The sequence below is a fragment of the Caretta caretta genome, chromosome 6 (assembly GCF_965140235.1).
Source record: "Caretta caretta isolate rCarCar2 chromosome 6, rCarCar1.hap1, whole genome shotgun sequence".
Classification (NCBI taxonomy): Eukaryota; Metazoa; Chordata; order Testudines; family Cheloniidae; genus Caretta; species Caretta caretta.
In genome coordinates, this window is record NC_134211.1 from 65,908,687 (window position 1) to 65,936,187 (window position 27,501).

General features: G+C 41.8%; 1 protein-coding gene across 5 annotated transcripts in view; it reads left to right on the forward strand.

The window, feature by feature from the left end:
- Positions 1 to 27,501, forward strand: part of RGS6 (regulator of G protein signaling 6) — a 526,529-nt gene that overhangs the window by 383,105 nt on the left and 115,923 nt on the right. For all 5 annotated transcript variants that reach the window (XM_048853871.2, XM_048853873.2, XM_075129659.1 and 2 more), the window contains 5 exons: positions 14,496 to 14,546; positions 15,784 to 15,890; positions 19,951 to 20,002; positions 23,021 to 23,085; positions 27,037 to 27,113. In XM_048853871.2, coding sequence (XP_048709828.2) covers positions 14,496 to 14,546; positions 15,784 to 15,890; positions 19,951 to 20,002; positions 23,021 to 23,085; positions 27,037 to 27,113 — 352 coding nt within the window. The remainder of the gene's footprint in view (positions 1 to 14,495; positions 14,547 to 15,783; positions 15,891 to 19,950; positions 20,003 to 23,020; positions 23,086 to 27,036; positions 27,114 to 27,501) is intronic.

Consider the following 27,501-nt stretch of genomic DNA (forward strand, 5'->3'; position numbering starts at 1 on the left):
ATGAAATAGGGGTCGGGGCAGTGGTATTCACAGTATGGGTTGATTTGAGGAGTGATTGAGGTATGAATTGCTATAGAGCAGTGGTTCTCAAGCAGGGGTACACAGAGGTCTTCCAGTGGGTACATCAACTCATCTAGATATTTGCCTAGTTTTATAACAGGCTACATAAAAAGCACTAGCGAAGTCAGTACAGTACATACAGACAATGACTTCTTAATACTGGTCTATATAATATACACTGAAATGTAAAAAGAAAAGGAGGACTTGTGGCAGCTTAGAGACTAACAAATTTATTTCAGTTTAAACTTTCGTGAGCTACAGCTCACTTCATCGGATGCATGAGCTCACAAAAGCTTATGCTCAAATAAATTTGTTAGTCTCTAATGTGCCACAAGTCCTCCTTTTCTTTTTGCAGATACAGACTAACACGACTGCTACTCTGAAAACTGAAATGTATGTACAATATTTATATTCCAATTGCTTTATTTTATAATGGTATGGTAAAATGAGACAGTAAGCAATTTTTTCAGTAATAGCGTGCTGTGACTCATTTGTATTTTTATGTCTGATTTTGTAAGTAAGTAGTTTTTAAGTGAGGTGGAACTTGGGGGTACCCAAGACAAATCAGACTCCTGAAAGGAGTACAGTGGTCTGGAAAGGTTGAGAGCCTCTGCTATAGATAACTGCATCGAGGGATAGTCTTTGCATACTAATTCCTAATTGTTCCTGATCATGTGTTTACCTTTACTATGCTAGAAAGAAACTTTCTTGATTAAATGAAAAACTGTATTTATAAACATATATTAGAAAAGTACAACATTCCCCCATTCCCAGGCAGGCCCGCTGCCATAACCACACCAAAACACCACTAAAACAGAACCTTACCGGGGAAAAAAGGTGCCTAAACCAGTACAACCAGTGAAGCCATTGTACAAGACAGAACCCCCCTACTGTGGCATATCCCTTGGCCACGTGTTCCCCTTTTCCTTTTCTCCCCCTTTGTTGTGCACTTGGTGCTATTGGTGGGGGTGGGAGGGAGGCTCCATAGGGGAGGGGTTCAGTATGGAGGGCTGTGTGGGTTGCCCAGCCCTGCCACTTATGGGGGCTGGTTTCGTGGGCCACCCAGCCAAGAGTCTTCCAAGTTGCTTCTGGACTGCAGCAGAGGGTAACTTGCAGGGGACTCACTCTTGCAATCATTAGTGATATGAGCTGCTCAAGCAGTTCTTTCTGCTAACCTCTATCCTCCTCCCTTAGCTGCCATTCCTGTTATAGTAACAGCAAAGCAAGTGCTTGCTCCCTGCTAAAACCCTGACCTCAAGCATGCAGCCAGCCTGAACCGTTCCTCTTCACAACCTCTTCACAATTTGCTGGGATGCATGGCCATTCCTGGTACTCTTCATAAAGTCCACAGTTTTCCTGGCCTCACACCAGGGATTTTCCAAAATCTGGCTGTGCTCCTGTGACCGTGAAGCAGTGCACTTTGCAGAAGGCTTGTTCCAGTCTCCATTGCAAACACAGAAGCCTTTCTGCAGGTGTGTTTTCAGCTCAATGACCAAAGACAATAGAAGAGTTAATGCTGACTCACTGAGCTGCTGCCATATGCCAAGGGGAGTGATTTCTGTTTTCACTGAAGTGGACTGGAGATTCTTGGGATAGAGAAGACAAAGGAAGCTTGCCCATGGGATACTTTTGATGGACTTCCAGGCCCCAAGTCGGGGGAGGGCTGTGTCTAACTGAAAAGTAATAGGGCTTGAACCCTGCATCGCGGCTTGATTAGGGCTTGGGACCCTTCAGCCTCGCAGGGTCCTAGGAGCATAGGTCCAAGCCCAAGTCTGAGAGATTTGTGTGTAAATGGACTTACATTGCAGTGTAGACGTACCCTATGACTCCAAGCACATTGGTGCTTTTGCAAGATTAGAGCCTCTAGCTGCTAAGAGATGGGAAAAGGCAGGGAGTTATGCAGTACAGTACCTTTTATTTTCATGGCTGATGTTTCAGACTTCAACTCTTGCAGACCTACAAGGAAGAATAAAAGATGCAGGGCTGTTAGGTACTAAACTCCCCAGTTCATATTACTGGTGTTGCTGAACTCAAGCACTGCACATGGCTGTCCTTACTATCTGAGAGGAGAATATTAGCAAGAAGTCAGGACCAGAGGGTTCTTCTCATGGTGGAAAAGCTGTTGTTCTCCTTCAATCTGCATCTACACCAGAACAATACACAGGTAATGCTGATGCAGTTATAGTGGAACTGTTTGACCTCCTAGCAAAATATAGTGATTTATCATGGCCAGAGCTCTTAGTGTCTAATGCTTCAGTGCTTGTGCAGACAGAATTCCTACTGAAATCAATGAGAGCCTTGCTTATGTAAAGACTTCAGGGTCAGGTCTCTAGTAAACAAATATTATACCAAATAATTTGAAATGCTGGGTCACTTGGAGCCTGGTTCTCCTCTACCTTGCACTGTGCATTTTTGTTCATACCTTTGCAAAGAGTGTCTTAATACACTACTGTGTGAGTGAAGCATTTGGATTTGGTAATGTTTGGTTCCCTTTGGGTGCAGGTGTAAATGATGACACAAGGTGTGAGGTAGTGGAGAATCAGATAATTGTGGAACTATGTTGAGTTACCCCATCAAGTATCTGGCTCTTGATGTTTTACAGTTCTTCCTTCTCCTTTAAAAAGAGAATCTGCTATTGAAAAACTGTCAAGGTCTGATTTACATGACAGAACATTTTTGTTTGTTTAAAGCTTGTCAGTATGAAATATGTATATACACCAGAATTTTCAAAGCCCCGGATTCCAGCAATGTTTCAATTGCTTCCCTTGCCATTTTGTTTCCGAATTATTTTGACAGCAGTGTCTAAATGTTAGTGTATGGCTAAAGGCCAACCTGATAAATTATACAAGCTGCTTTCAGTCATTTTTGGTGTAATTTAATGCTAGAGAGGGTGGAAAAGCAAGTCTAACATTATTAAAAATGTAGATGCGGATAAAAATACATCCTTAACCATCTGCAGTGCTTGCCAGCTGAGCTAGGTGCCAGCTGAGGTAGGTCTGTGGTAGGTCAGTATTCAGTGTGCCAGCAAGTTAAAGTATGGATTGGGTGAATGGACTATTTCTTGTAAATGCTGATAACTGTGTTGCTGCTGAGGCTGCATGAACACAAAGTAAACTTTTCCATCTCTCATGTTCATTCAGTGAATAATGGAGAGGAAGGATGGTTCAGTGGTTAGGTCACTAGCCTAGCCATTAGAAGACCCAATTTCAATCCCCTGCTCTGCTGAAGACTCTGCTGCAGACTCTTGTGTAACTCTGGGCAAGTCTCTCAGCCTCTCTGTGCCTCAGTTTCCCATCTGTACAATTAGGATAATAGCACTTCCCTTCTGCACAGGGGCATTGTGAGGATAAATATGTTAAAGATTCTTGAGGTGTTCATATGGCCAAATAAATACCTAAGATAGAGAGGAAGATCCATCTCCTGAGATGTGTAGAGGTGGGCACAAGTCAGAAATTTTGAACCTTTGTTTAAATTTGTCCTAGATTTTGGCCTTGTGAGAGGAGGCTACCTCTGGGGCTTTGGTTTGGCCTGGTATACAGATGGGGGTCATTCACAAAATTTGAATCTGTACCAGATTCTGATTTTGAACCCCTCCAAAGTTTGTAGATTTTAGATTTAGGGTTTTGGTCAGGCCCGTCTCTGCAGACAGCAAACCTGATTCTGATCTCAGTTACACCAATGTAAATCGGTCATAGTCTAACTACTGAAATCAGTTTAATTACTCCTGATATACACTACTGTGAGTGATATCAGAATGTGGCCTGGCACCTCACTGAAAGCAGATATCAGAATGTTCAACCAGTCCAGGGCCTGTATTGGTTTGTCCTAAGTACAGGATAACTGATATTGTAACTCCTTAGCTCACTTTCAGCCAGTTGGATTCCTCAGCACTCATTGGTTGGTCTTCAGGGATGCTTTGCTTTATTTCCTTTGGGTGTGAGAATGCTGTGTCAGCCTATGGATTAGCAGGAGACTGAGCATGGACCCTGAAAATTCTATATTAGTGATCTGAGCAGCCTGACTCAACAGTGAGAAACCAAGGGTATGTCTACACTGCCATTAGACACCTGCTGCTGGCCCATGCCAGCTGATCCAGGCTCATGGGGCTCAGGCCAAAGGGCTGTTTAATTGCGATGTAGATGTTCAGGTTCTGGCCTGAACTCTGGGACCCTCCTACCTGGCTGGTTCCTAGAGTCTAGGCTCCAACCTGAGCCCAAATGTCTACACCACAATTCAACAGCCCCTTAGCCTGAGCCCCGCAAGTCGGAGTCAGCTGGCACAGGCCAGCTGTGGGGTTTTTTTAATTGCAGTGTTGACATACCCCAAAAGTCTGTCCAGGGGATCAGGGAGGGGAAGTTCAAGGAGCCCATTTGGGAGGAGGCATGGCAGAGGGACTTTTTGGATCGAGGCATCCTGTAATGTTAATCTCTGTCTGTTTTTAAGATGTATAAAGCCAAATTCTGAGTGTGCCTGTCTGTATGAAATAAACATACTGGAAGGAAAGACCAAAGTGACTGACTGGAACGTTGAGAGATTTAAAATTGCAGCCTTTACATTATGAACTAATTTAAACTATATCAAAACTGAAGAAGCTTTGAAATCTCTGCCTGGATCATAGTTACAACAGTGTCAGTTCTGTGTCTTTCATGGGTCTCATTCTCTGATATCTCTGCTGTTCATGTTATTTTCCCCTTCCGTCCCCATGACTACAGTGTGTTCCCCTTCCAAAGCTATCTCCTCTAACCTCCTTTGCAGCAGGAATGTGCTCCATCACCCTACAGTACAAGTTGGGTCTGGGACATTTCCCCTCTTTGTGAGAGAATTTTTCCACTCTTGCAGAAGTGCTGCCCATCTTGCTTCAATGACAAGAACAAACCAAGGAGAAAGGCAAACATCCTCGTCATTCACTTTAATGGGCTTTCAATAAATGACGAGGTTAACCCTCTATAATCTGATTAGCGTATCCATTTACTTTTGCTGGCATGTTCTCTGAAGCAGCAGAGGGGTGCTATGCTGCCCAAGTTTTGTGTCAGAGGAGACAAGACACGTGGAAATGTTGCACTTTGTGTAATGGTGCAAGCTTTGCCTCTCAGAATGCATCTCACCCCACCTAAAATTGTCAAAAGTATCCACTAATTTTGTGTACTTAGGGCCTGATTAATTTTTAAGAGTGCTTTGACTTTTTTTATAGCACTTCATATGTTCAAAGCACAGCTCCAAGTCTGCTGCAGTTGTGAGCCTTTGGCACTTCCGCAAGTTTAGCCCCAAATGTCTCACCTTGGGCACCCAGAAAAGGAAGAACAGACAACTGTGAAAATTTTGCCTCAAGTGTTTTGCTCAGTGTCACATAAGAACTCTGTGGTAGAGGCAGGGATAGAATCCAGTTCTCCAGGACAGCAATCAATTGCTTTAACCGTGACACCATTACTTCTCTTCCAGCAGTCCAATCCAAAGCATGTGTGAACTGAAATTTTTTGCAGGCTTATAACATGGGCAAATTTTCACCGGGATGGAAAAAGGCCCTCCCTGATACCTGGGCAGCCCCCTGCTAAATTTCAAAATTCTTTCTCCAGAGCGAGGGGATACTAGAGCTTCTTAGCTAAATGGCTATAAGATTTTTTTAACATGGACAAAACAATGTATTTTTCTTTTACCTCATTCTTGGAAACAGTTGAACCATTTTAGCTCAAACTACAAAAATATTAAGCCTGAAGGAGACACCTGACATGGAAAATTTTGACCCAAACAGTTAGTTTGGCAAAGTTATGCACAGCTGAAAACAGGGCCTTATAATAAAGTTAGACAACCTTAACTAACCAGCTCCACCTATAATAGAGCAATCCTTTCCTGCCTTCCTCCATATCCAACATTCTCAGAGTGGCTTTTGCAGGGAAGAGGAAGAGAAGGAGGGCTACAGAAAAAGTCCAGGAACAGTGTTGTCTGTGATATTTCCCTGCCATCTCAGTTCTTGTTAATTCAAAGTGATAAACTGTCTGTGTGGATGCCTATAGCAATGCTTTGTTCCATGGGTCTCTCTATGCAATCAACATTCAGGAAACTACTAATGGGATGAAGCAAAATGTAGAAAATAAATGAACTGTAATCAATGATAACATCACTTCTATCGGCCAACACACTGAAAAGTAAGTAACAAGAAATTAATTCAGAAGCAGGAAGGATGCTGTCCTACTAGGGAGTTAAGGAAGAAATTAAAGAGGATAAGGTCATTGCAGAGAAGCTAAATGATTACTTTGAATCTTTTTTCAGTACGACACATTTTCAGAGTTAATAAAAGTTGTGAATAATCTGCATTTCTGAAAATCAGGCCAATTATTTAGATGCCTACAGTAAATATGGATTTAAGTACCTAACATTAGACACCCTCATTTGCAAATAGAAAAGGAGTACTTGTGGCACCTTAGAGACTAACCAATTTATTTGAGCATGAGCTTTCGTGAGCTACAGCTCACTTCATCGGATGCATACCGTGGAAACTGCAGCAGACTTTATATATACACAGAGAATATGAAACAATACCTCCTCCCACCCCACTGTCCTGCTGGTAATAGCTTATCTAAAGTGATCATCAGGTGGGCCATTTCCAGCACAAATCCAGGAAATGGCCCACCTGATGATCACTTTAGATAAGCTATTACCAGCAGAACAGTGGGGTGGGAGGAGGTATTGTTTCATATTCTCTGTGTATATATAAAGTCTGCTGCAGTTTCCACGGTATGCATCCGATGAAGTGAGCTGTAGCTCACGAAAGCTCATGCTCAAATAAATTGGTTAGTCTCTAAGGTGCCACAAGTACTCCTTTTCTTTTTGCGAATACAGACTAACACGGCTGTTACTCTGAAACCTGTCATTTGCAAATGTTGTTCTTAATCTCTCTGTCCATCAATTTCCCTTTCTGTAAAAAGGACTAAATAATTCTTTTCTACCTCACAGTGGATGTGCAAGAATTAGTTAATACATGTTGAAGGTTTTCAAGATGAAGAGCATTATATAAATTCTTTTGATCACTTTCATAATAAGCTCTTTATGGGAAGTTTCAGATACATTTATTGTACTTGAAAACGACAAAATTTGCATTATAAGAATTTCCCTACCCTTTGCCTCTCAGAGCTTTTCACCTACAAATCAATTCAAGCAGAAGGGGATTATAACTTGCATTTCCCAAATCACATTGCTGAGGACAGGAGCGTTGCCAGGAAATATGGGAGGTTATAAGCCATGATAATTTTTTTATCTTTAAAGCAGCTGGGTTTTTTCCAGCCCCAGTGTTTCTGAACTCATAAGAACCAGTAAAACATTCATAGTCCCCTCAGATTAATCATGATTGAACACAGCTTCTTTTTTTACAGGCTTTGATTAGGTTTTGATTTTTCAAAATTTCTTGCACCGCTTTTAGCAAAGTGTAAGAGTAATAAAAGTTGATGGCAGAGTGTTTCATTTTACAGAAACACATTATCAGTACTGTTTCAATTTTGTAAGTTTAGTTCATAGAACAGTATTTATTCTTTGACTTTAATAAGCTGACAGTTAAGCTGTATACTTTGCATTCTCCAGCTTTAATTTGGCCTATCAACATTGGGGGCTTTTATGGTTTTTTTTTTCCAAAGTCTCCTCCTGTCTAGTTCTTGTGCTCACCATCCTTTTGCAGATCATATACTTGGCTGCTGAGGATTGCCTGTCAGGTTGTGAATGAGCAGGATATCAACTGATGATTTATGATTATATGAATCTATCGAGAAGGTTTTATAAAATAAGCCATGAGAGCAATGACATTAGATTCCCCCAGTGTTGATATAGTACTTTGGTAATCTAGCTATCCAGCTGTTTTATTATTTTTGTAGTACTTTTGTAATACAATGCTATCTACACTGTAAGCTCTTTGGGGACAGGGACTGCCTATTCACTAGGTATAATCCTTTGTTATTTTTCATAGTACTGTGATCACTACTTAACCCCTGATCCTGCAATTTATTGCAGATAGGCAAACTTCTATATCTGTGTGGATCCCCATGGAGGTGAGGGGGGGATCTGAGCAGGCACAGCAGTCTGCCATCATGCTATGAATTGTAGACTTGGGGGCTTAAATTGTAAACTGTTCCATGGACTGTAAGCTCTTTGGAGCAGGGACTGTCCTTTCATTCTGTATGTATACAGTACTAGCACAATAGGACCTCTAGGTGCTGCCATAATACTAAATAATGCACAGGCAAGACTTAAAGGGCACATAATGTAAAGAAAATCCTAATTGCTAAAAATTCCATGCTGCTATTGCTGTGATGAGGCTCCATGCTGACACTGAGTAGTGCAATTATCAGTGCTAATGAGGAGCGTTAATTATCACACTTTCAGACAGAAGTGCTGGGGCTTTTCAAGCTTACTCTAGTAAGTATTTACATGATTTTTTGCAGGCAAATGCTGTAAACTGTTTCCCTATATTGTGACACAGTGTGAAGAAGAGTCAAAGAGATATCACTTTTCCATCACAAAAGTTGGAGCACTACACAAAATATGTACTACGCCCAAGATTCTGAACTCCCTACCCAGGCAAAACTTCCACTGAGGGGGTTGCCAAAGAAAAGCTCTAGGACTGAGCTCTGAGGAAATAAACCATGCTGGGAGATTCCATAGTAAACAGTTTTGTCCTTCAGCAAGGGTTGTTTTATTTGTTTGTTTGTTTTTTAACATGACCTGGTTAGGGTTGCCAACCCTCCAGGATTGTCCTGGAGGCTCCAGGAATTAAAGATTCAGTCATATGATGAAATCGCCAGGAATTTGTCCAACCAAAGTTGACAGCTGTACATCTTGAAGTGAAGGCATGAAAATTAACCCCATCATTCCCAGATGCACCATGGAGGCAAATGCTCCCCTCAGATACACATTGGTGCAATTCCATTTATCATTTATTGATGTCATTATTAGCAGAGTATGGAATAATCTGCGTAGTTAAGTGTGCAAAAGTGTTTATATTGTAAAAGGTCATTTTGGATATTTATGACTTTTTCAGTCTTTCTGCTGTGAAATAAATTTGATAGGTTTAGTGTTAGTTGGGGAGAAATGTTTTGAAAAATGTGTGCCAAAACGGCTCAGTGGTTCTCAAGAATGAAATGAGAGAGGGAAAACTACACTTTTGCTGTTGTTGGAGAAAGGGAAAAAAAGAGAGACAGAACTGACTTTTGTAAACAGCTTTAGTACATCTGTGATAGATGGGAGAAATGGAAATTGGTGGGGAGATCGTCACAGATCTGCCTTGTGGTGCTCTGGAGACAGTTGTGACTGGTCAAAGTTATGAGCGTTTGAACATGTATTTAGCCTGTGCACACTGAATTTTGTAATGCAGTCTCTCAGTGGTTGCCAGTGGTCAATAGGTTCTGCTCGTATGCATAACTTAGGAAAATTTGTAGGCAGTGCTGCATCTTTCTCTACAATTAGTGAATAAGTACTGTGGGTCATGGGGCATATAGAAGATTGTGGGACTCCAAAGGATTTCTGTCATCTTCTGTATGGTATAGAAAGTTGTGTGTGGAAAGAGGCAAAGGCTTCTGGTTCATTGCTTGCTTATTTAGTGCCTGTCCAGAGCATTCCACTGCAGTCTAGCAAACATGAACGTTCCTCCAGATGAACAGGTAGGAATTTATTTTATGCTAATTTATTTAGTTTCTTCATTTTTCATTTGAAAAAAACCCACATTTTTGAAAATTCCATTAAAACACACTTGAAATATGCTAAGGTTTTAAAGTTAAGCACTCATCAAGGAGGAAAGAATAAAGTTAAGAGTGGCCGTGGAACGTTACTTGTGCCCTCAATGCATTATAATCTAGTCTTTTATTACCTGATCATATAGAATTTTTCTTCAAGAACCTGTCTCATTCAGTGCATATGTTGGACAAAGAATGAGGCAGAACTGTATGGCAAACTGATCTGGAATTGTTGTTGTATGGTATGTAATGAAGGAAGTAGGGGTACATTGCACCACGGTCTCATTCACTCCTGAAGTGGCAAATTTCAGTCCTCCATTCTTAATGCTGCAGCTGGGTAGTTTGAGGTCTCATACTTCCAATCACTGCAGAGGCTGGGCATTGAGCCGCCGTACACAGCTGCTACTCTGAAACCCATCACCGATGCTTAGCAGCTTGCCCCAGACCATTATTCAGGTTTTTGAGTAACTCAGAAAAAGAAAAACTGAACCTTTTAAAAGCCTGTCTCCTGCTCTGTCTCCATTTCTGCATTTCCTTTAAAGCTTCAGAACTAATTTGAGCCTCTGGGTTCTTTGTTCTTCAGAGAATTAATTTTCTATTCTCTCCAATTGTATTTGTATTTCCTACAAATAAAGTAGTTTTCCTCTCCCTAGGGACCCAGGCCTAGAAATATATGCAGTGGCATACACAGGTGTGGTGGGATTTTGAAAATGTACTCTGACAGGTTAGGAATACACCCAGTCCACTGATTAGTAAACAAACCCCTCAAGTTTTCTGCTATATGCAGTGAGTCATTGGGGTTTTTAGGTACTGCTAGGGGCGGTTACTTATTTGTGCTTGTTCCTTTTTCCATTCCAGTGCAGGGAGAGGGAGATAGGTGAATCCCATCATGGCTTCATTTAGCTCCCTCCAAATGGCCCTCCCAAAATAGGACTGACTCTTCTACAAGAGGAGGATCGGGCTAGGTAGGGTAGAAAAGGTGCTAAGTATAGCTGTGGTGATTCAGTTCCTTAAATGCATCCCAGCTGGGGCCATGCCACTTAAACATTCCTTTGTATTTTATCTTTTCATGGCTGGCTTGCTATTTGTCATGCTGACAGGCACTGGCCTTCTGGAAACACTAGGTACCTTTATGAGACCGCTAAGGCCAAAAGTAAAGGAGGAAATGGCAGGAAATATAAAGTTATTATTCTGTCTCTAAACCAGATTTGTAGATGAATGGATATAGTGATACTTTATGTTCAGATAGATTCAGTCTTAGTGTTGTTATGTAACTTCACCTACAGCTGCTTCAAATAACAGCCTAAAGCAATAGTGTCCTTCTATATAAGGGGGAAATAGATGTCCCCAGACTGTTAACTATCCTTGAAGTGGGCATATTGTCACAGAGGAATGTATGTGTATAGATTATAGTGGGGGGAATGGTAGAAACTCCTTCATTTTGAGTCACCGACACTTTCCATTATAAAAACATTTCCAATTATTTTTAAAAATATCTTTAATGCCTCCGCAGTTTGTAGTAGGAACTTGAAACTTGGCAGGATCAAGTAGCCCAGCCAAAGTATTCTATTAAATTGCAGGTTTCAGAGTAGTTAGTTAGTCTGTATCTGCAAAAAGAAAAGGAGTACTTTTGGCACCTTAGAGACTAACATATTTATTTGAGCATAAGCTTTCGTAAGCTACAGCTCACTTCATCGGATGCATGCAGTGGAAAATACAATGGGGAGATTTTATATACACAGAGAACATGAAACCATGGGTGTTACCATACACACTGTAACAAGAGTGATCAGGTAAGGTGAGCTATTAGGAAAGCAGGGAAGAAAAGGAGAATATGGACCGTAGAAAACAGCTAGAAGAGACCTTCTTTGGTAAAGTGAATTGTTTGAGAACTTTTAGCATGGTCCCTAGGAGACCATGAGATTCTGAGAGGAATTTAATTATGGATGAATGGCTTTAAAAGAATTTGTATCATGGACATGAAGAAGAGGGGATTTGTTAAATCGAACTTGTTCCCCCTACCCTGACTTTTATAGATAAATGCAAACTTGATAATTTGAGAGATGGATTAACTAGTATTTTGTAGATGGCTGAGATTGGGCTGTAGTGGTACAGCCTATGGCAGAGGTAGATCTGAAGCCAAGGTAAGCCTATAAGTTGAAAGTGGCTTTGGGGGTGAAGTGTTTTCATTGTGATTGAATAATAATTAGTGACATGGATATTAAAGTGACAGTAATTAACAGGGGAAAGAAAGGCTTGTTGTTGTCCTGAGGTTGAATAATTGGTCTTGGCAGATAAATAATGGTTCAGCAAACTCAGCAGAAAGATAATCTGCCTGCCTCAGGAAAGCTGGAGAATGGCCATAAAACCCTCCAATCTCTTGGCAACAGTCGGAAATGACACTCTTTTTTTTTTTTTAAACCAACCCAGATTAAGATCCATGATTTCAAGTGATGGTTTTGGATTTATTTTTGGGCTATGCTTTCAGATCCTTCATATACTGTGTGGTATCAGAGGGCTGACAAAATAACAATATATTCTTGCGTGGCTGCTCACCATTCCGTCAGTAAAGTTGAAATAGAAGTTTTCGGTTTAACAGAAGCTGTAAACCAGTAATTTATAAGAATCACAATAAAATGGCAAAAAAATTAAACAGCACAAGTAAACTTTCCACACTATTATAATTTTTCAGGGTGGATCAATGAAAATGGGGTTGAGAAAAAAGAATAAGAGTTTCAAAATGATCCCTTTTTGGAAGTTTTTCATGGGATTGTCATACCTTTTTGCAGACAAAACAAACTCTGGGATCTGTGCTTGCTTCCACATGCTGCTCCTTATGAGCTGATCAATACAATATTGATTATGTATTGGGGGGGGAGTTCATTTGTGTCATGATTTTTAACTTTCTCCATAATTAAAAAATGCATTAAGCCGAACATACTGTCTTTAGCAGTGGCAACGTAACATGTCTAATCAGGGCAAAAATGGAGTCAGAGGGAAAATGAGTCCTGTAGCCAATACCCCCATATTGGCTGCTGATATAGGAACTGAGTGAATGGACTGTGGAGTAATATATAGCAGGAACCAATTATTATTTCCTCTCCATCTAGAATTTTAAATTAGAGATGGGCCTGAACCGAACCTTATATCTAAACACCTCTGAACTTTGGGGAAGTTTAAAAGCAGAGCGAAACTTTATTGCTCATACTAATCTCTATTTAAAATCTCAACTTCTGTACAGAAATCTCCAACCTAGTTTAGATCAGTTCATCAACACAATTCTGTTTTTAAACCTTTTCTCACATATTCCAGCTCTCTTTGTCTTTTCACACTTGTTTTGGCTAAGTCTGGTTTAAGTGGGTGCAGTGTCATCCAAGTCAGACTGGCACTTTCATACATCAACCCTGAGTTTGCCCTTCAATCTCCAAAGTACTGACTAATCTCCCTGTCCTTATCTTTCATTCCTCTGGCATATTAGAATGTTGTGAATCATTTCTGTGATCCTTAATCTGACCTCACAAGATGTGCTCCATGCAAGGGATAATTCCTCCGGTTTGGTTGAGGCAGAGTGAACCCTACGGTAATTAGTTGTTGTGGGTATAGCACTCTGAGCACATAGAGCACGGTATAATGCCACGGTATTATTGTGAGCACTGAAAACCTGCACATGGGTGTAAACCTTTCTAATTAAACTGAATGTGCGTTGAAGAAGTCTTGCCGTTGTGTCAATATCCAGAGTGATGTGGAATCAGTGCATTGTATTGGAAGGGGGGATTTCCCAAGTTTGGCTCCAGTATGGACTTGCTAAATTGCCACTGACTTGCTGTGTGACTTTGGACAACTCACACTGGTTGTGTTTTACAAAGCTGGCGAGGGGATTTGGATGCCTACTCGAGACATGGCCTACATCATGGTTAGCAGCTCAGTACATGGTTTAAAGAAGGTGGCAACATTTTGTATCCCATCATGTAACATTTTACTGATCAGTAATAGGATCTGCCTGTGAACAGTGACACATTTTCTGCTCCCATGTGTTTCATGCAGACAGCAGAGTGGCCATGTGCATGTAGGGAATCAATTCTAAAGGTCTTACACCTCTTACAAGAGAACTGCATTTGTTGTACCTGACTAGAGCTGAAAAGCCCAGACCCAGTCTCTCCTCCCTAGTCTCCACAAACCTCCAGTGATATCACTAGCAAACAACACATTCAAAGAGAACTCCCCCCACCCTGCCCCTCCCGGCACACATTGTCTCACTTCTTTCCCCAAGACATGAGCTTAGTTCACATCAGTCACATGTCATTTCCCCACCCCCTGGTCTTTGACTAGCTGCTCTGTTCTACTGCTCTAGCCTAGGAATCACCTCTGACAGTTATGGGTGAAAGTGTTAGCAATGAGGTCTTTTCTTTCTTTGAGATATAATAGCGGCTTTCACAAGCCTAACTCCTTGTGCGGAGAGTAGATTCTCTGGCATTCACATGCTGTGTAATTTAAATTAAATCAAGATGTCCATCATATGAGACACCTGTGCAGGTTTATAACTCTAAATAAATAAATGTGTAATAGTGTCACACAGGTAAAGAGATTCTTCAAGCCTGCAGTGGGAATAGGAAAGGAAATGCCATTGACCTGAATTTCTGTATCTTTTCTTCTTGTTTAAACATGGTGTGTCTCCACAAACATTTGCGGTCTTACATGTGTAGTGCATTTCTGTCTTTGCAGGTACTGACATTGTGCAGTGGCTCATGAAGAACCTCAGCATTGAGGACCCAGGTAATATGACTGTTGAAACTGAACAACCTACCAGTAGTGTGTGTGTGTGTAGCATTAGATACTAGTTACCTGTCTGCCACTGAGTCTTGTGCTGATAAAGCAATGAGGTTGTAATCATCAGGAGAGAAGTGGGAAGGAAAGGGATATGAATCATATTTACGGTCCCTCAGCAGATCAATGAATTGTAGAACCTTGTCTGGCTAACTCTAGAATCCTGTACAATGCTTTCAAGCCATTTGTTAGCCATTTACCTAGGTGAGAAGGCCTGTTTTGTTCTAAGACTGGGGCCCTGACGGTACACCTAAGGGCAGATCCTCAACATGTGTAAACTTGCGTAACTCTGAAGTCAATGAAATGTTGACAGTTTACATCCGCTGGGGAGCTATCCCCAATGTGCAGCCTCCATGAGAGGGAACTGAAGTTGCCACATGTGCTGCCAAAAGTTGCAAAACAGCATCCCTCTGCCTCAGTGCATTTCCCTCCAAGTAAAGCCCTTTGCTCCCTTTCTATAATTTGTTGCCATATTAATAAAGATGCTGTTAGCAGTATAGCATCTGTTTGTATAATATAGAGAAATGATGGGATTCACTGTTGGAATGGGTTTCTCGTTAATGGCAATGTACAATGGGCTTTGAATTGAATTTCACAATGTAGAGAAGTGTGACACCCTGTAATGGGGACATTAAAGTCATCAGGTTAACATTTTCAGTAGAGTTGTACCAATACTGTAAGGTTGGTTTTCACTTCTGTATAATTTTATTGGGGAACTGAGGGGTACACCAAATCTGACTGTGAGCCACCATCAGATCTGCTGAGAGCAATGGATTCTCCAGTGCAGCAGTTCTGAAAAGTTAGTAACCTGAGGACCCCCATTTTGATTTAAAATTTTGCTGCAGACCCCCAAGACCCCTTCTCAGCCCCAGGCCCCACCCCCACTTCACCCCTAACCCCAGGCCCCACCCCCCCTACCTTTTCCTACCCCTGCCCCTCCTCTTCCCTGCCTCCTTCTGCCCCCTCCCTCTCCTGCCCCCATCTCCGCTCCTGTCCCTCCCTCCCAGTGCCTCCTGCACGCCGGGGGAACAGCTGTATGGAAGAGGCACTGGGGGTGCGGGGAGGAGTTGATCAGCAGGGCCCATGGACCCCCTGGAGTACCCTTGCAGATCCCATTTTGAGAAACGCTGCCCTAGTGTACATCTGTCTGACAGATTTCTACTTTTTCTTTCTTTCCCTCTCACAGTAGAAGCAATACATATGGGAAGTCTTATAGCAGCACAGGGCTATATCTTTCCAATCTCAGACCATGTTCTTACCCTGAAAGATGATGGGACCTTCTATCGTTTTCAGGTAGGTGAGCCCTCTGCTTCCTACATTGTTGCTTCTATATTTACTGTCCCTCCACACTGAAATGTTTACCTGTACACTGAGTGCTGTTGAAGTTCATACAACACAAAGATCCCTATGCTTATTGAGGTCATTTGGACACAGCCATGAAGTATCAGTGAAATCCCTTTAAGAAAGTTTGTTCTATAGTCCCAAAGTATGTAAATCTGATGCCTCTGAATCAAAACCCCAAACCTTGAAGTAAGTCATTTTCAGAATCTGAACCTGGCCCTGAATTTGGTTGCTAGTTTTCTTTGTGTAATGGGCTGGAGCAACCCCCAGATCTGAACACATGCAAACACTGAAGAGTTAGAAGTCTGCATCCAGATTTTGCGTCTCAGTTCCATGCTCAGTTTTATATTAGGTCAGTTGGATCATCTTTCTATTAAAGCATAGGTCTGGAAGTCAGGAGATCAGGGTTCCATTTCTGGCTCTGCCACAGAGTCTCTGTGACCTTGGGAAAAAATCACTTAAATGCTCCATGTCTCAGTTTCCCCATGTTGACTCTGTTCCTAGATGTGTCATGTTTAACTGCAGGACCTAGTTTTTTTTATACATTCTTCCTGAAATCTGCTGATCCAAGCCTTCCCTGTTAATTCACTGATTGGGCTCCAGAAGCTCCTTTTCTATAACAGATTGTCTATTATTGAAAATGACCAGGAAAGAACAAAGCTGGAGCTCGTTGTGTAACGTTTCAAATTGAATTTGTTTCCACCTTTCATATGGTCCATAGTAACACTAATAATACCTGAATACCTAGCTTTTCTATAGCTCTTTTCATCCTTAGAGTTCAAAGCACTTTGCAAACATTTTTTGATTATCCCCATTTTACAGAAGGGAAGCTGAGGCTAAGGGAGGTGAAGTGACTTGCCCCAGGTCAGCCCGCAGGCCCACATCAGAGCTGGGAACAGGTTCCAGGGCTCTTTCCACTAGGCCACTTATCTTTCTGTCCTCTCTCTTTTGCCTTCTCCATCATCTAACTCCTCCCTTCCTCCTGTGTTGCCCTTTGTTTAGCTTTTATTGAAAAGGCTTTCATCTCTGCCTCTGCTGCTGCCACCACTAGCTCCCGCTGCCTTACTGCTGCGTGTTGTTTTCACTTAAGAAGCAGAAGTGTAGGTTAATTACCAAATAGTCATTAACTCACCTCTACAGTTGTACTTTCCCACTGGGCCTCATTAAAAGACCTGTCAAGAAAGGATCATTAACAGGATGTCCTCTCCAGCTGTCAAAAACTCCTATCCACCCTGTCAGCCAGGGTCCAACATCAGTGTCATGTTTAACTCCCTTTCCATCCCACATATGCACTGTCACCAGATCATGTTGCTTTTTCCATACAGTGTCTTTTGCTCTAGAACAGTGGTCACCAACCGGTAGATCGCGATCAACTGGTCAGTCCTGGAGCCTCTGCCTGCCGATCGCGCTCTCCAGCCACTAAAAGTCTGGCAATGCAGCAGGGCTAAGGCAGGCTCCCTGCCTGCCCTGGCCATGCGCTGCTCCTGGAAGCGGCCAGCACGACCCTGAGATCCTGGAGGGGGTGCAGGGGTCTCTGTGCTGCTCCTGCCTGCAAGCACCATCCCCACAGCTCCCATTTGCTGTGAATGGGGAACTATGGCCAGTGGGAGCTGCGGGAGCGGTGCCTACAGAGAGGGGCAGCATGTGGAGCAATGTGCTCACCCCCCAGGGGCTGCAGGGTCGTGCTGGCCGCTTCCGGGAGCAGCTTGTGGCCAGGGCAGGCAGGGAGCCTGCCTTAGCCTTCCTGCGCTGCCGACCAGGAGCAGCCCAAGGTAAGTGCCACCCAGGAGCCCGCACCTCTCCCAAACCCAAACCCCCAGCCCTGAGCCCCCTCCCAGAGCCAGCACCCCATGTCCCCTCCTGCACCCCGAACCCTCTCCCACACCCCAACCCCCAGCCCTGAGCCTCCTCCCAGAGTCAGCAACCCATATTCCCTCGAGCCCTGAGCCCCCTCCTGGAGCCAGCACCCCGTATCCTCTCCTGCACCCCAACACTCTGCCCCAGCCCAGAGCCCCCTGCTGCACCCAAACTCCCTCCCACAGTTTGCACCCATCACCCACTCCTTCATCCCAACTCGCTGCCCCAGGCTCAGCCCAGAGCCCCCTCCCACACTCCAAACCCCTCGGCCCCAGCCCTGGGCCGACACCCGTTCCCGCACCCAAACCCACTGCCCCAGCCTGGTGAAAGTGAGTGAGAGTGGGGGAGAGTGAGCAATGGAGGGAGGGTGGATGGAGTGAGTGAGGTGGGGCTTTGGGGAAGAAGCGGGGCCCCAGGGAAGGGGTGGGGTAGATTCTGGGTTGCACTAAAATTCAAAAAGTGATCTCGTGCATAAAAAGTTTGGAGACTACTGCTCTAGAACCTTGTCTACCCGTTGGTCATCTCTCAGTGCCCTGCCACATATTTTGACTCAGCCATTCTACACAAAAATATTCTGCTAGAATCACCTTCCTACTCCACTAATCTGAATATATCAGCCTCTTGTCTTCGCATGGAATGTGTTAGGGTAGGTGTGACCGGAGGGCTAGAGGAGCCGCACTGAGGTTACTCAATTAGGGTGAACTGCAGAGAATGGGGTAGACAATCCCCAAAGCTGGTGGATATTCCAATACTTAGATTTACCAAGCCAGCACAAAACAGCTTCTATAATAGCTTCTTGGTAACCAGTAAGGTAACAACACAGTTCCCTTAAAGCAACCCAGCCTCAGGCCTCCACCCAAGTCAACTATGATGAGGATTACTGAAAATCTTATTCATTGTATAAGAAAGTTCTACCAATCCCAACGGATCGGACCCATTATCTCCCAAGTTAATGAATATTTCAGATCTTACCCTAATACATGCTTACAGCCAATTCTTATGTACTAAACTAAAAATTATCAAAAAAGAAAAGAGAGACAGAATGTTGGTTAAAAGATCAGTATAGATATAGACATGAGTACAGTTCTGAGATCAAATTCATAGTAGAGATGGTGAGCTTTGTAATTGCAAAGAGTTCTTTCAGAATTAGTCCGTAGGTTATAGTCCAGTGGAGATCTCAGTCTTAGGACTTAAGCTTCCCCTGCATGAAGCATCAAGCAGATCTGAGATAAAAAGGATCAGGACCCAATACATTTTTATACAATTCCAGGCCTTCTTTTGACAGCTCGGAGTCCTTAGGCAAACAATAGGCAATCAGGGAGACTTTGAAGTAGACCTATTTCCTAAGGATCACCAGTAATTAGCTACATGGATTAACGTATGGCAATTGCCTGTTCTTCCACCATTCGCAGGTGATTTGCTATACATTTCAAAGAGAGATGAATACAGTGATATTGCTATGTTTACAGTTCATTTAAATGTTAAGATGTCCTTTTGATCTCTGAATTAACAGAATACGGCATAGACAGGGACTGTTTGACTACATTGTTAACCTCTAACAAGATATGAGTGCACAACTACAATTAGTATCACCGCTAATTTCTAACAATATAGGTTTGCATTTCAAAGTTCTAGCCTTTCTACCATGGAATGGCCCTAATTACCATTCACATACTTTTCTAACATGTCTCTAAAGGTTGGATCTGGGTCATTTATTCTGCAGGATGTTTAACCTTTTCTGGCAATGCATCATACTTTGTATAAGATTCGTTGTAATTATATAACAGTGGTAGCAACAATGATTTGCATGGTCATATTTTAATCAGATAATGTCACAGTAGGATTTGGACTAAATATTTTTGACACTTCCATGTGCTCATGAACAGTTCCTTTCACTGCTCCTTGGCACAAAGATCTGTCTTCTTAAATGCATGCAAAGGGCTATGCCCACCTTTGGCACTTATAATAATAGTGCACTGTAACTCTCGTAGCTACAGAGGAGTTGCTCTTTCATTCACATTAAAACTGCAGTGTAACTATCATGTAGTTTGGACTTTTGGCTGTCAGGGGTTTCATAATATTTATAATTATCAGGTGCATTAAGGTTTGTTGTTGCTTAAATTAAATTGTTAAAATATGATGTGCTGTTTTTCAGGCCCCATACTTTTGGCCTTCAAACTGCTGGGAACCAGAAAATACAGACTATGGTGAGAATAAAATATTCTAGTTTTTAGAAGTTCCCGTTGAAAGTGTCAGAAGTAACACTATTGCCCTGTAGAAATTATTTATTAGTGGTCTACAACATTTCATGCTCTGAATTTCCTCTTCAACTCCAGATAAGGGCCGTATCACATGCCATCCTTACATTCGGTGAAATCCCAGCTCCATTGAATGCAATGGGAATTTGCCATTGACTTCAGTGGAGCCAGGATTTCACCCATCAAGTAGCACCTTTCTTCTCAAATAGTCCTATTGATTTTAACAGGGCTACTTGGGGTGTAAGATGATAGTCAATGTGAAGGTATAAGTATCTCCCTCGTAAAATTAGTAGGATCTAGTAGCATAAAGATTGCTTCTGTGGTGGAATACTCTCTGATTTGTAGCTGAATTTGAACTGTTAGTCAATAAGCATTAATCCTGTTTGGGCACTGAACTGGCTGCTCAATAAACAGTTATCTAACCAACAATAACATATCATTAGCGGTGTCAAACAAAAATTAAGCTTTTCTGATACATGGCATTAAAAACATGAAAAGGGGAAATATGTTTAAATTACCAGATGATAACTGCTGACAGAAGAATAACAACATTGGTTTATGAGCTAATAAACCACAGTACACTATATTAAACGTCTGAGTGGCTGAGGATAGGAATAATGCATAAAGAAAATACAGCAGTGTTGTTGTCTTTAGCTGTCTCTGTGCATTGTAGTTCTACAAGAGAAAGCAATACAGTTCTCATATCTATACGATAAAATCAGTTATTCCATCCCACTGTGGCATTGGCAGAGGAAGTGAATACATCTGTGTTCTCATAAAACAAAGGCTTCTGGAACTGTTTCTTTAAAAGATCTCTCAGTAACTAAGGCCAATTTATAACAAAAAAAATGTTCTCCCTCCCTCTGGCAACAATCATTCATCATTGTGGATTTTGGAAATAATATTTGGTTGGGTAAACGGGAAGCCCGTAACCATGTGTAGGGCTCATTTGCAATCCCCACATACAGTAATAGTTATTAACATCTTTCTATGTTTGCCTAAGTGTAGGGAATATCTGTGAAAAGCCATGGTAAGAATCACAATAATGTTAATTAGTTACAAAGGCTTTGCTAAATATTTTTATAGTAACCACTGTGTATAATGTATGTGCATGGTTACACTGAAAATACTTTCTGTACATATCATAGTAACAATCTGGAAACAGAAGATTTTTTTCTGTAATATTAAGTAAAAAATTGGATGTAGATGTCAGATTATTGTACTGCAATGCATTGTGTGTAATAGTGCCCCTCAAAGAAGGGCCTTCTATGACCTGCCCCAAGGCTGAAAACATGCTGCAGATGCATTAGCTTTGAGCCCCTTTGGGCTCATTTTCACATATCCAATATCAGCATTTGTTTATCAGTTAGGGCTGCCCATGTGGATTGTTCAGAATCCTGAAATAAAGCCCAAACTGGCAGTTTTCAGCTAAACCCAAATAAAACTGAAGCCTTAGTAGCTGTGTATACATTTTTTTACCTACATTTTTGATGCTTCAAAGACATTTATGGGGCTGAAACTGGCCTTCTGATGATAGTTCAGTCCCTGGAATGTGGAAATACACTGAGATGACTAGATCTGGATTTATTTTGACCCTATAAATGGCTTCCAGATGAAACAACTGTTGAAATATATAAATACCAAGAATAGCAATACTCGAATTAATCCGGTCTTGTCACAGTGCCTCTAATGCAATATCTGAATCTCCTCTGTAGAGCTACTTGAAAATATTATGTGAATTTTAACAGAAAATAGGGTTTTTAATCAAATGAAGTTTTCTTTTGTGCAAAGTGTCTATTTGTGTCAAAATTTTCATTTTGTCAGAAAATCAGAAATCCATGTTTTTCTAGTGAAAATTTTTATTAAAAAAAGTAATTTCCCTCAGACAAACCCCTATTTTCTGACCAGCTCTGCTTCTATAGGCTGTGGGACAGATTGTATCCAGCCCTGAAAGAGATTAGGAGAGGGTGTAAGATCTGGACTTTTACCACATTCAGATCCAGGTTCACATTTCAAAGACCCCAAAGATTGGAGACGTGGGCCCATGTTATGTAGTTTGGATTTTAATCTGAACTTGACCCAGCTCCTGTGTAGGGTGGGATTCTATGTTCTGTTTTCAGCCCATAATAGAGGTGAGGGGCCAGTTGCAAAGTCCTGATGCTAACTGCCTCAAAATGCAGGATGGTACAGAATACACTGGGCCCATATCAACCCCCAGTATATACACTCACAGCAATTGCTATGGTAACTAGTTGTGGTGTTGGACAAAACAATGATTTTAAATGGGAATAAGCAGATGGAACTGATGAATCTTAAAAGCAATTAATCAGATCCAAAGAGGCGCTCAGCTCCCCTCAGGATTTGGCTCAAATTGCTATTTTCATATCAATAATCTGAATACTTTTTCAATAAAAAAGGGAAAAGAAATGCAGATGATATACAGGGCCACTCCCAAGCACAGTCCTCTCACTCCCTGTGCTCTAGATAGGAGAAGGATGCTCAAAAAAGGGGTGAGGAGGCAACAGGGTAATGGCTCTTGCCCCTTCCACACCAGCTGTGGAGCATGGCCAATGCACTGATGAGAGCATCTTTCACCAGCCCCAGTAGCCATTATGCCTTTCTGAGACTTGACTCCCCCTTGGACACCACCCCATACCCAGAGCTTTGTTGATAAAGCCATAATATAGCCCATAAGATGCAAGCAGAGCTGTGTCTAAATAAAATGGCTTTTTTCATGCTTATTAATTGAGATGTCTCCAGATCTTTAAAGGTTGTATCGTCCCATGAGTCTTGAGACCCCTACCGTGCACAGGAAATGCTAGCTAGGTATCTAGTGCTGTCATTCCTTAGGTCAGGTTTAACTATGTGAATGAACAATACATGCACAACAATGTTTTTGGTTGTTTTTTTTCCATCCTGTAGTAAGTGCCTTTTTCTGAATTGTTTTTGTTATGGCTTTCCCCTTAGCCATCTATCTTTGCAAGCGGACCATGCAGAACAAAGCTAGGCTGGAGCTGGCAGATTATGAAGCCGTAGGTATACTGATGTTACAGTTCATGGGGAGGGAGCAATGCGTTTTTCGAAAACTGAATCTTTCTTTAGCAGGGAGCTCTCTATCTTATTGTCTTATTATTATTTTAGTTTATTTTTTATTTATTTTCAAAAGATTCTATTGGTTAATCCTTGAGAGAATATCAAACTCATAAATGAGGATGTCCATGATACACATTTTAGTGTCTCACCTTTAAGTATCCACAGCATACTCCTTCAGAGATCTGGGGCAAGTTGCACAAAAGCTTACACTGGGGCTGCTTTTCTGGGTAGCGTTTGTCTTTATAGGAGCCAGCGGGGTGATAAATGTTTAGATATATTACAAGGTTAACATTCTTGGACAATTACATTGCCGCTGAGGCATATCACATATTTATAGACTCTCAAAGGAATGATTTACAAAAAAGATTAATTTGAGCTACATTTTCCAAATTCCATATACAGGCATTAGCTATGTTTAGTAAAGAGGCCTTGTCAGGCTAACAAGTAAGCATATGAAAATGCCCTCGACCTATGTTACAAGTCATTCGCTTTTTGCATTACTCAGAATGTAGGCAATGAAAGCATTCTAGCCAACTGCACTTTTGGTTATTATCAGGCTCTAGTCAATCTAATTTTCAGGTTCTGCTTTACTAGCTCAACAGAGTAGTGGTTAAGTTTCAAATACTTCAGTGGAATGTTGTTTGAAAAACTGTTAGAAATGTTTTTTAAATTTATGAAAACATTTGTATTGGTCTTAGGTTTTGTTTTAAAACAAACAAACAAAACTGATTTTCCCCTCTCACCTTGTTGTTATAAAATCTAAATTTGGGAGCAAATGTGACCTCGCTGTAACCTGTTTAATATATCTAATTCATAGACCAGCCTGTCCCCATCATGCCACAGATGTGCCCTGTACTGACTAGAGATAAAGCAAGAAAGAACCCTTTATTGATTGCTTTTGCACACAAGGGACTATGTATGCTCCATTGGATCCTTCCACACAAGTCTTGTTGATGACAATAGGAATGGTATATAAATACACTGAGGACAAAATATGGCCTTCAGTGACTGCTGCTGCTGAATCCACCTATGAACTGCATTTCCATGTACAGTAGGAAATAACAGTAGACAGAATTGTCTAGCCGCAGTATACTGAGTTAAATTCTGCTCTAACACTAATCTAAATCTCCCACCTCCCATTGGGCCAGAGAGAGAGTCAGCATAACTCCATAGCCTAGCAGGTAATACAAGGTCCTGGGAGACCCAGGCTCCAGTCCCTGCTCCAGTGTCTATGTATGTTATAAAACACGGAAAAAATTCAACAGGAGAGACTGAAAAAGGCCCATCCCAGAGAACCTTATAGCCAAATGGTTAAGGCAGTCTCTTAGGAGGTGGAAGACCTGAGTTCAAGTCCCTGTTCCCAGTAGACAAAGCTGAGATTTCAACCCAGGTCTCTTGTACAAAGGATGAGTGCTTTATCCATTGTGCTCTTGGATATAAAGGCACCACCTGTTCCTCCTGTGTTTTATACAGAGCCTGATCCAATAGAGGTAGGTGGTGAGGATCCCACTGACACTTCAGCACTGAGCAGCTCAGTGGCATCAGAACTTAGGAAGATTTGCACATAGCCGCCAGAAGAAATAAAGGACTTGTCTACATGGGAAGTTGTGTGTAATAAGCTAGAGTGTGACTTTAACGTGCACTAGCTATTCTGCATGAACTCCCCATACGGGCACCCTTACTTTGCACTAACAGTGCCTTTGTGCAGTGTAGCTTATCCATTTTTAAGTTACTAAGCTAAACCTCACAAAGGAACTTGTAGTGTGAAATAAGAGTGTTCCCATGGAGAGTTAGTGCAGAATAGCTAGTACACGTTAAAGTCACACCCTAACTTACTCCCTACTAACTTCCTAGTCCTCCGGCCCTAGGGGACTTTACTAGCAGAAACATAGGCAGCTAGGGAATGTAGGTCCCTTCATGGGTAGGCAGCAACTGAGCAGTGATTTTGAGGATCTAAATTTTGGACTTAGGCACCTAAAGTGGCAGTTAGGAGCCTAAATTCCTTTGTGGATTTCGGCCACAGATTCCATCCTTGAAATGCATGTAGTACTCCCAGTAACACTACCCTGGAACGTTAGACAAGGTGTGGAATATTAAAATCCACATGCACTGTATATCCTTTTGCTGATGCGCTGCTTCTGCATATCTCCAGTTTCATTATTTAAAAAAATGATAATCACGCAGTCACCTGACTAACTAAATTCTATAAGGATCCGTCATAAAGAAACAAAAGGGCTGTTCAGCACCAGCAGCACCACCCACTCTGGCACTCATGCCATGAAGCTACAGGACTAAGTACTGTTGCATACGAGTGTCTATTGAGAATAGTAATGCTCCGATGGCAAACAATTAGCTCTTGCTTTTCTGTCACTTTCTCATTTCTCACATGATTGGAGATCTGAATTGCAAACTTGCCCTCTTAATAAGAAACAGGAAGATGATAAGGGCATCAACTCTTCCTATCGCCATTACACCAAATAAAATCAAGGGAGTGGTAGTGGTGTAAAACTGGTGCAAGTGAGAGGAGAATCAGGTTCATTGAACTGGGGAGGAATCCTCTGCATAGTTATTTTTATAAGCTTTTTTGGAGGGTGTGTGCTCAGTGAAGGATTCTTCCATTTTCTCTCCTCATATAAATCCTCCTTAAACCAACCTCACCCCTCAATCTGCAGGAGATGCTTTTTTCTGGTCATGGGCTCTGCATGCAGATTCATAGGATCCCTGTGTTTCTACTGGTAAACCATAGTATGGCCTGGAAGATTAAGTTCAGGTGCCCTTATGTTTTTTTCCCCTTGTTGGCCAAATATAAGCCTGATTCTTCTCGGAGTTACACCAGATTTACCTGGTGTCACTCTATTAATATCAGTGGAGTTGCTCCTGATTTACACCAATATACAGTGGGCCTAGTTAAGATTTCTTTTGCCTCTCTACCAGCTACTGCTGATTTCCTGAACCCATAATTCAGGAGAGCGTCCCAATTCAGGACCGCACTTAAGCATGTACTTAATTTAAGGCATATGATTAAGTCACATAGAATTCAATGCGACTTAAGCACATGCTCAAATGGTTTCCTGAATGTGTATGAATTTAGATTTATGTACGTATGGACTTCTGGGGTAAATGGGTAAAATTCTATGGCTTATACAGGAAGTCAGACTAGATTATCTAACGGTCCCTTCTGGCCTTGGAGTCTGTGAATTTATGAACCAACATGTATGTGTTTAAGTGCTTTCCTGAATTGGAGCTATTGCGATAATGGGCTAAAGGTTATCTGGATCCAAACGTGACCAGCTTGGGCCTATCTCTAGTTATTTCCATTGTCCTGACAAATAACTAGTTTCCTTTTATGAACTGCCCTGACAATACCCAGACTTCAGTCCTCTGCACTGTGGAATGCTTTCAGGGTTAACAATCCATTGAACAACTGAGGGATGGTTATCCTTTATGAAACAAGGAAGGCCGGAAAATACCCTCCCTCCTCCTCCACCCAGCCACCCCATAAAAGCAAAGTGTGCAGGCAGCAGGCAGCTGCTATCAGAATGGGAAGTTGTCGGTTCCAAAAACTTTCACAGTATTGTATTGTAGAAAGTACACTGAGGAATACGTGGAAACAAGTCCAACGCTGTTTTATTAGTAGAGCTCTGGCAGTCTGTTTCACACCCTGATACAACTCTTGCTTTGGTCCGTCCTGTTCCTGCTATGTGGTGGCTTGTAAGGGGGACACACACCACACATTCATATCATACTTTGCCTACAGAGACAATTTACCAATATTAATTTTAGTGTTTTGAGCTTTCCAGGTTAAAAAAACTGATGCAATAATTTAGTTCTTAAACTGCAGTTATAATTAGTGTGATTTAATTGTTCTCTTTATTTGTTTCTCCCATCAGGAAAACTTAGCAAGACTGCAGAGGGCTTTTGCAAGGAAGTGGGAATTCATCTTTATGCAAGCAGAGGCCCAAGTGAAGTAAGTATTCCCAGTTCAGTGAACTGGAAGAGTCTTTAGAGCTTTGTTGGGGAAGGGATCGGATTAAGAGAATGTTTCCCAGTTAAAGTCTTTGCCCAAATAACTCGAGACTTATTGGTAAATTCTAATCCCTGTCACACTGGAAACAGCACAGGACTAATTCACAAGATCACATACCCTGAGGAAAAAATGCCAAGATAAAGATGGGTCTAATTGTCTGTGTGCAGGTCTGGAAGCCAGGAACTCCTGAGCTTCTTGCTCTTGTTCAAGTCTCTTACCATTTGTGCCTCAATTTCCCACTCAGCATAAGTGGAAAGAATAACACCTTCCATGCAGGTGTATGGGTTAATGTTTGTAAAGTACTTTGAAGATAAAAAGTGCTGCCATT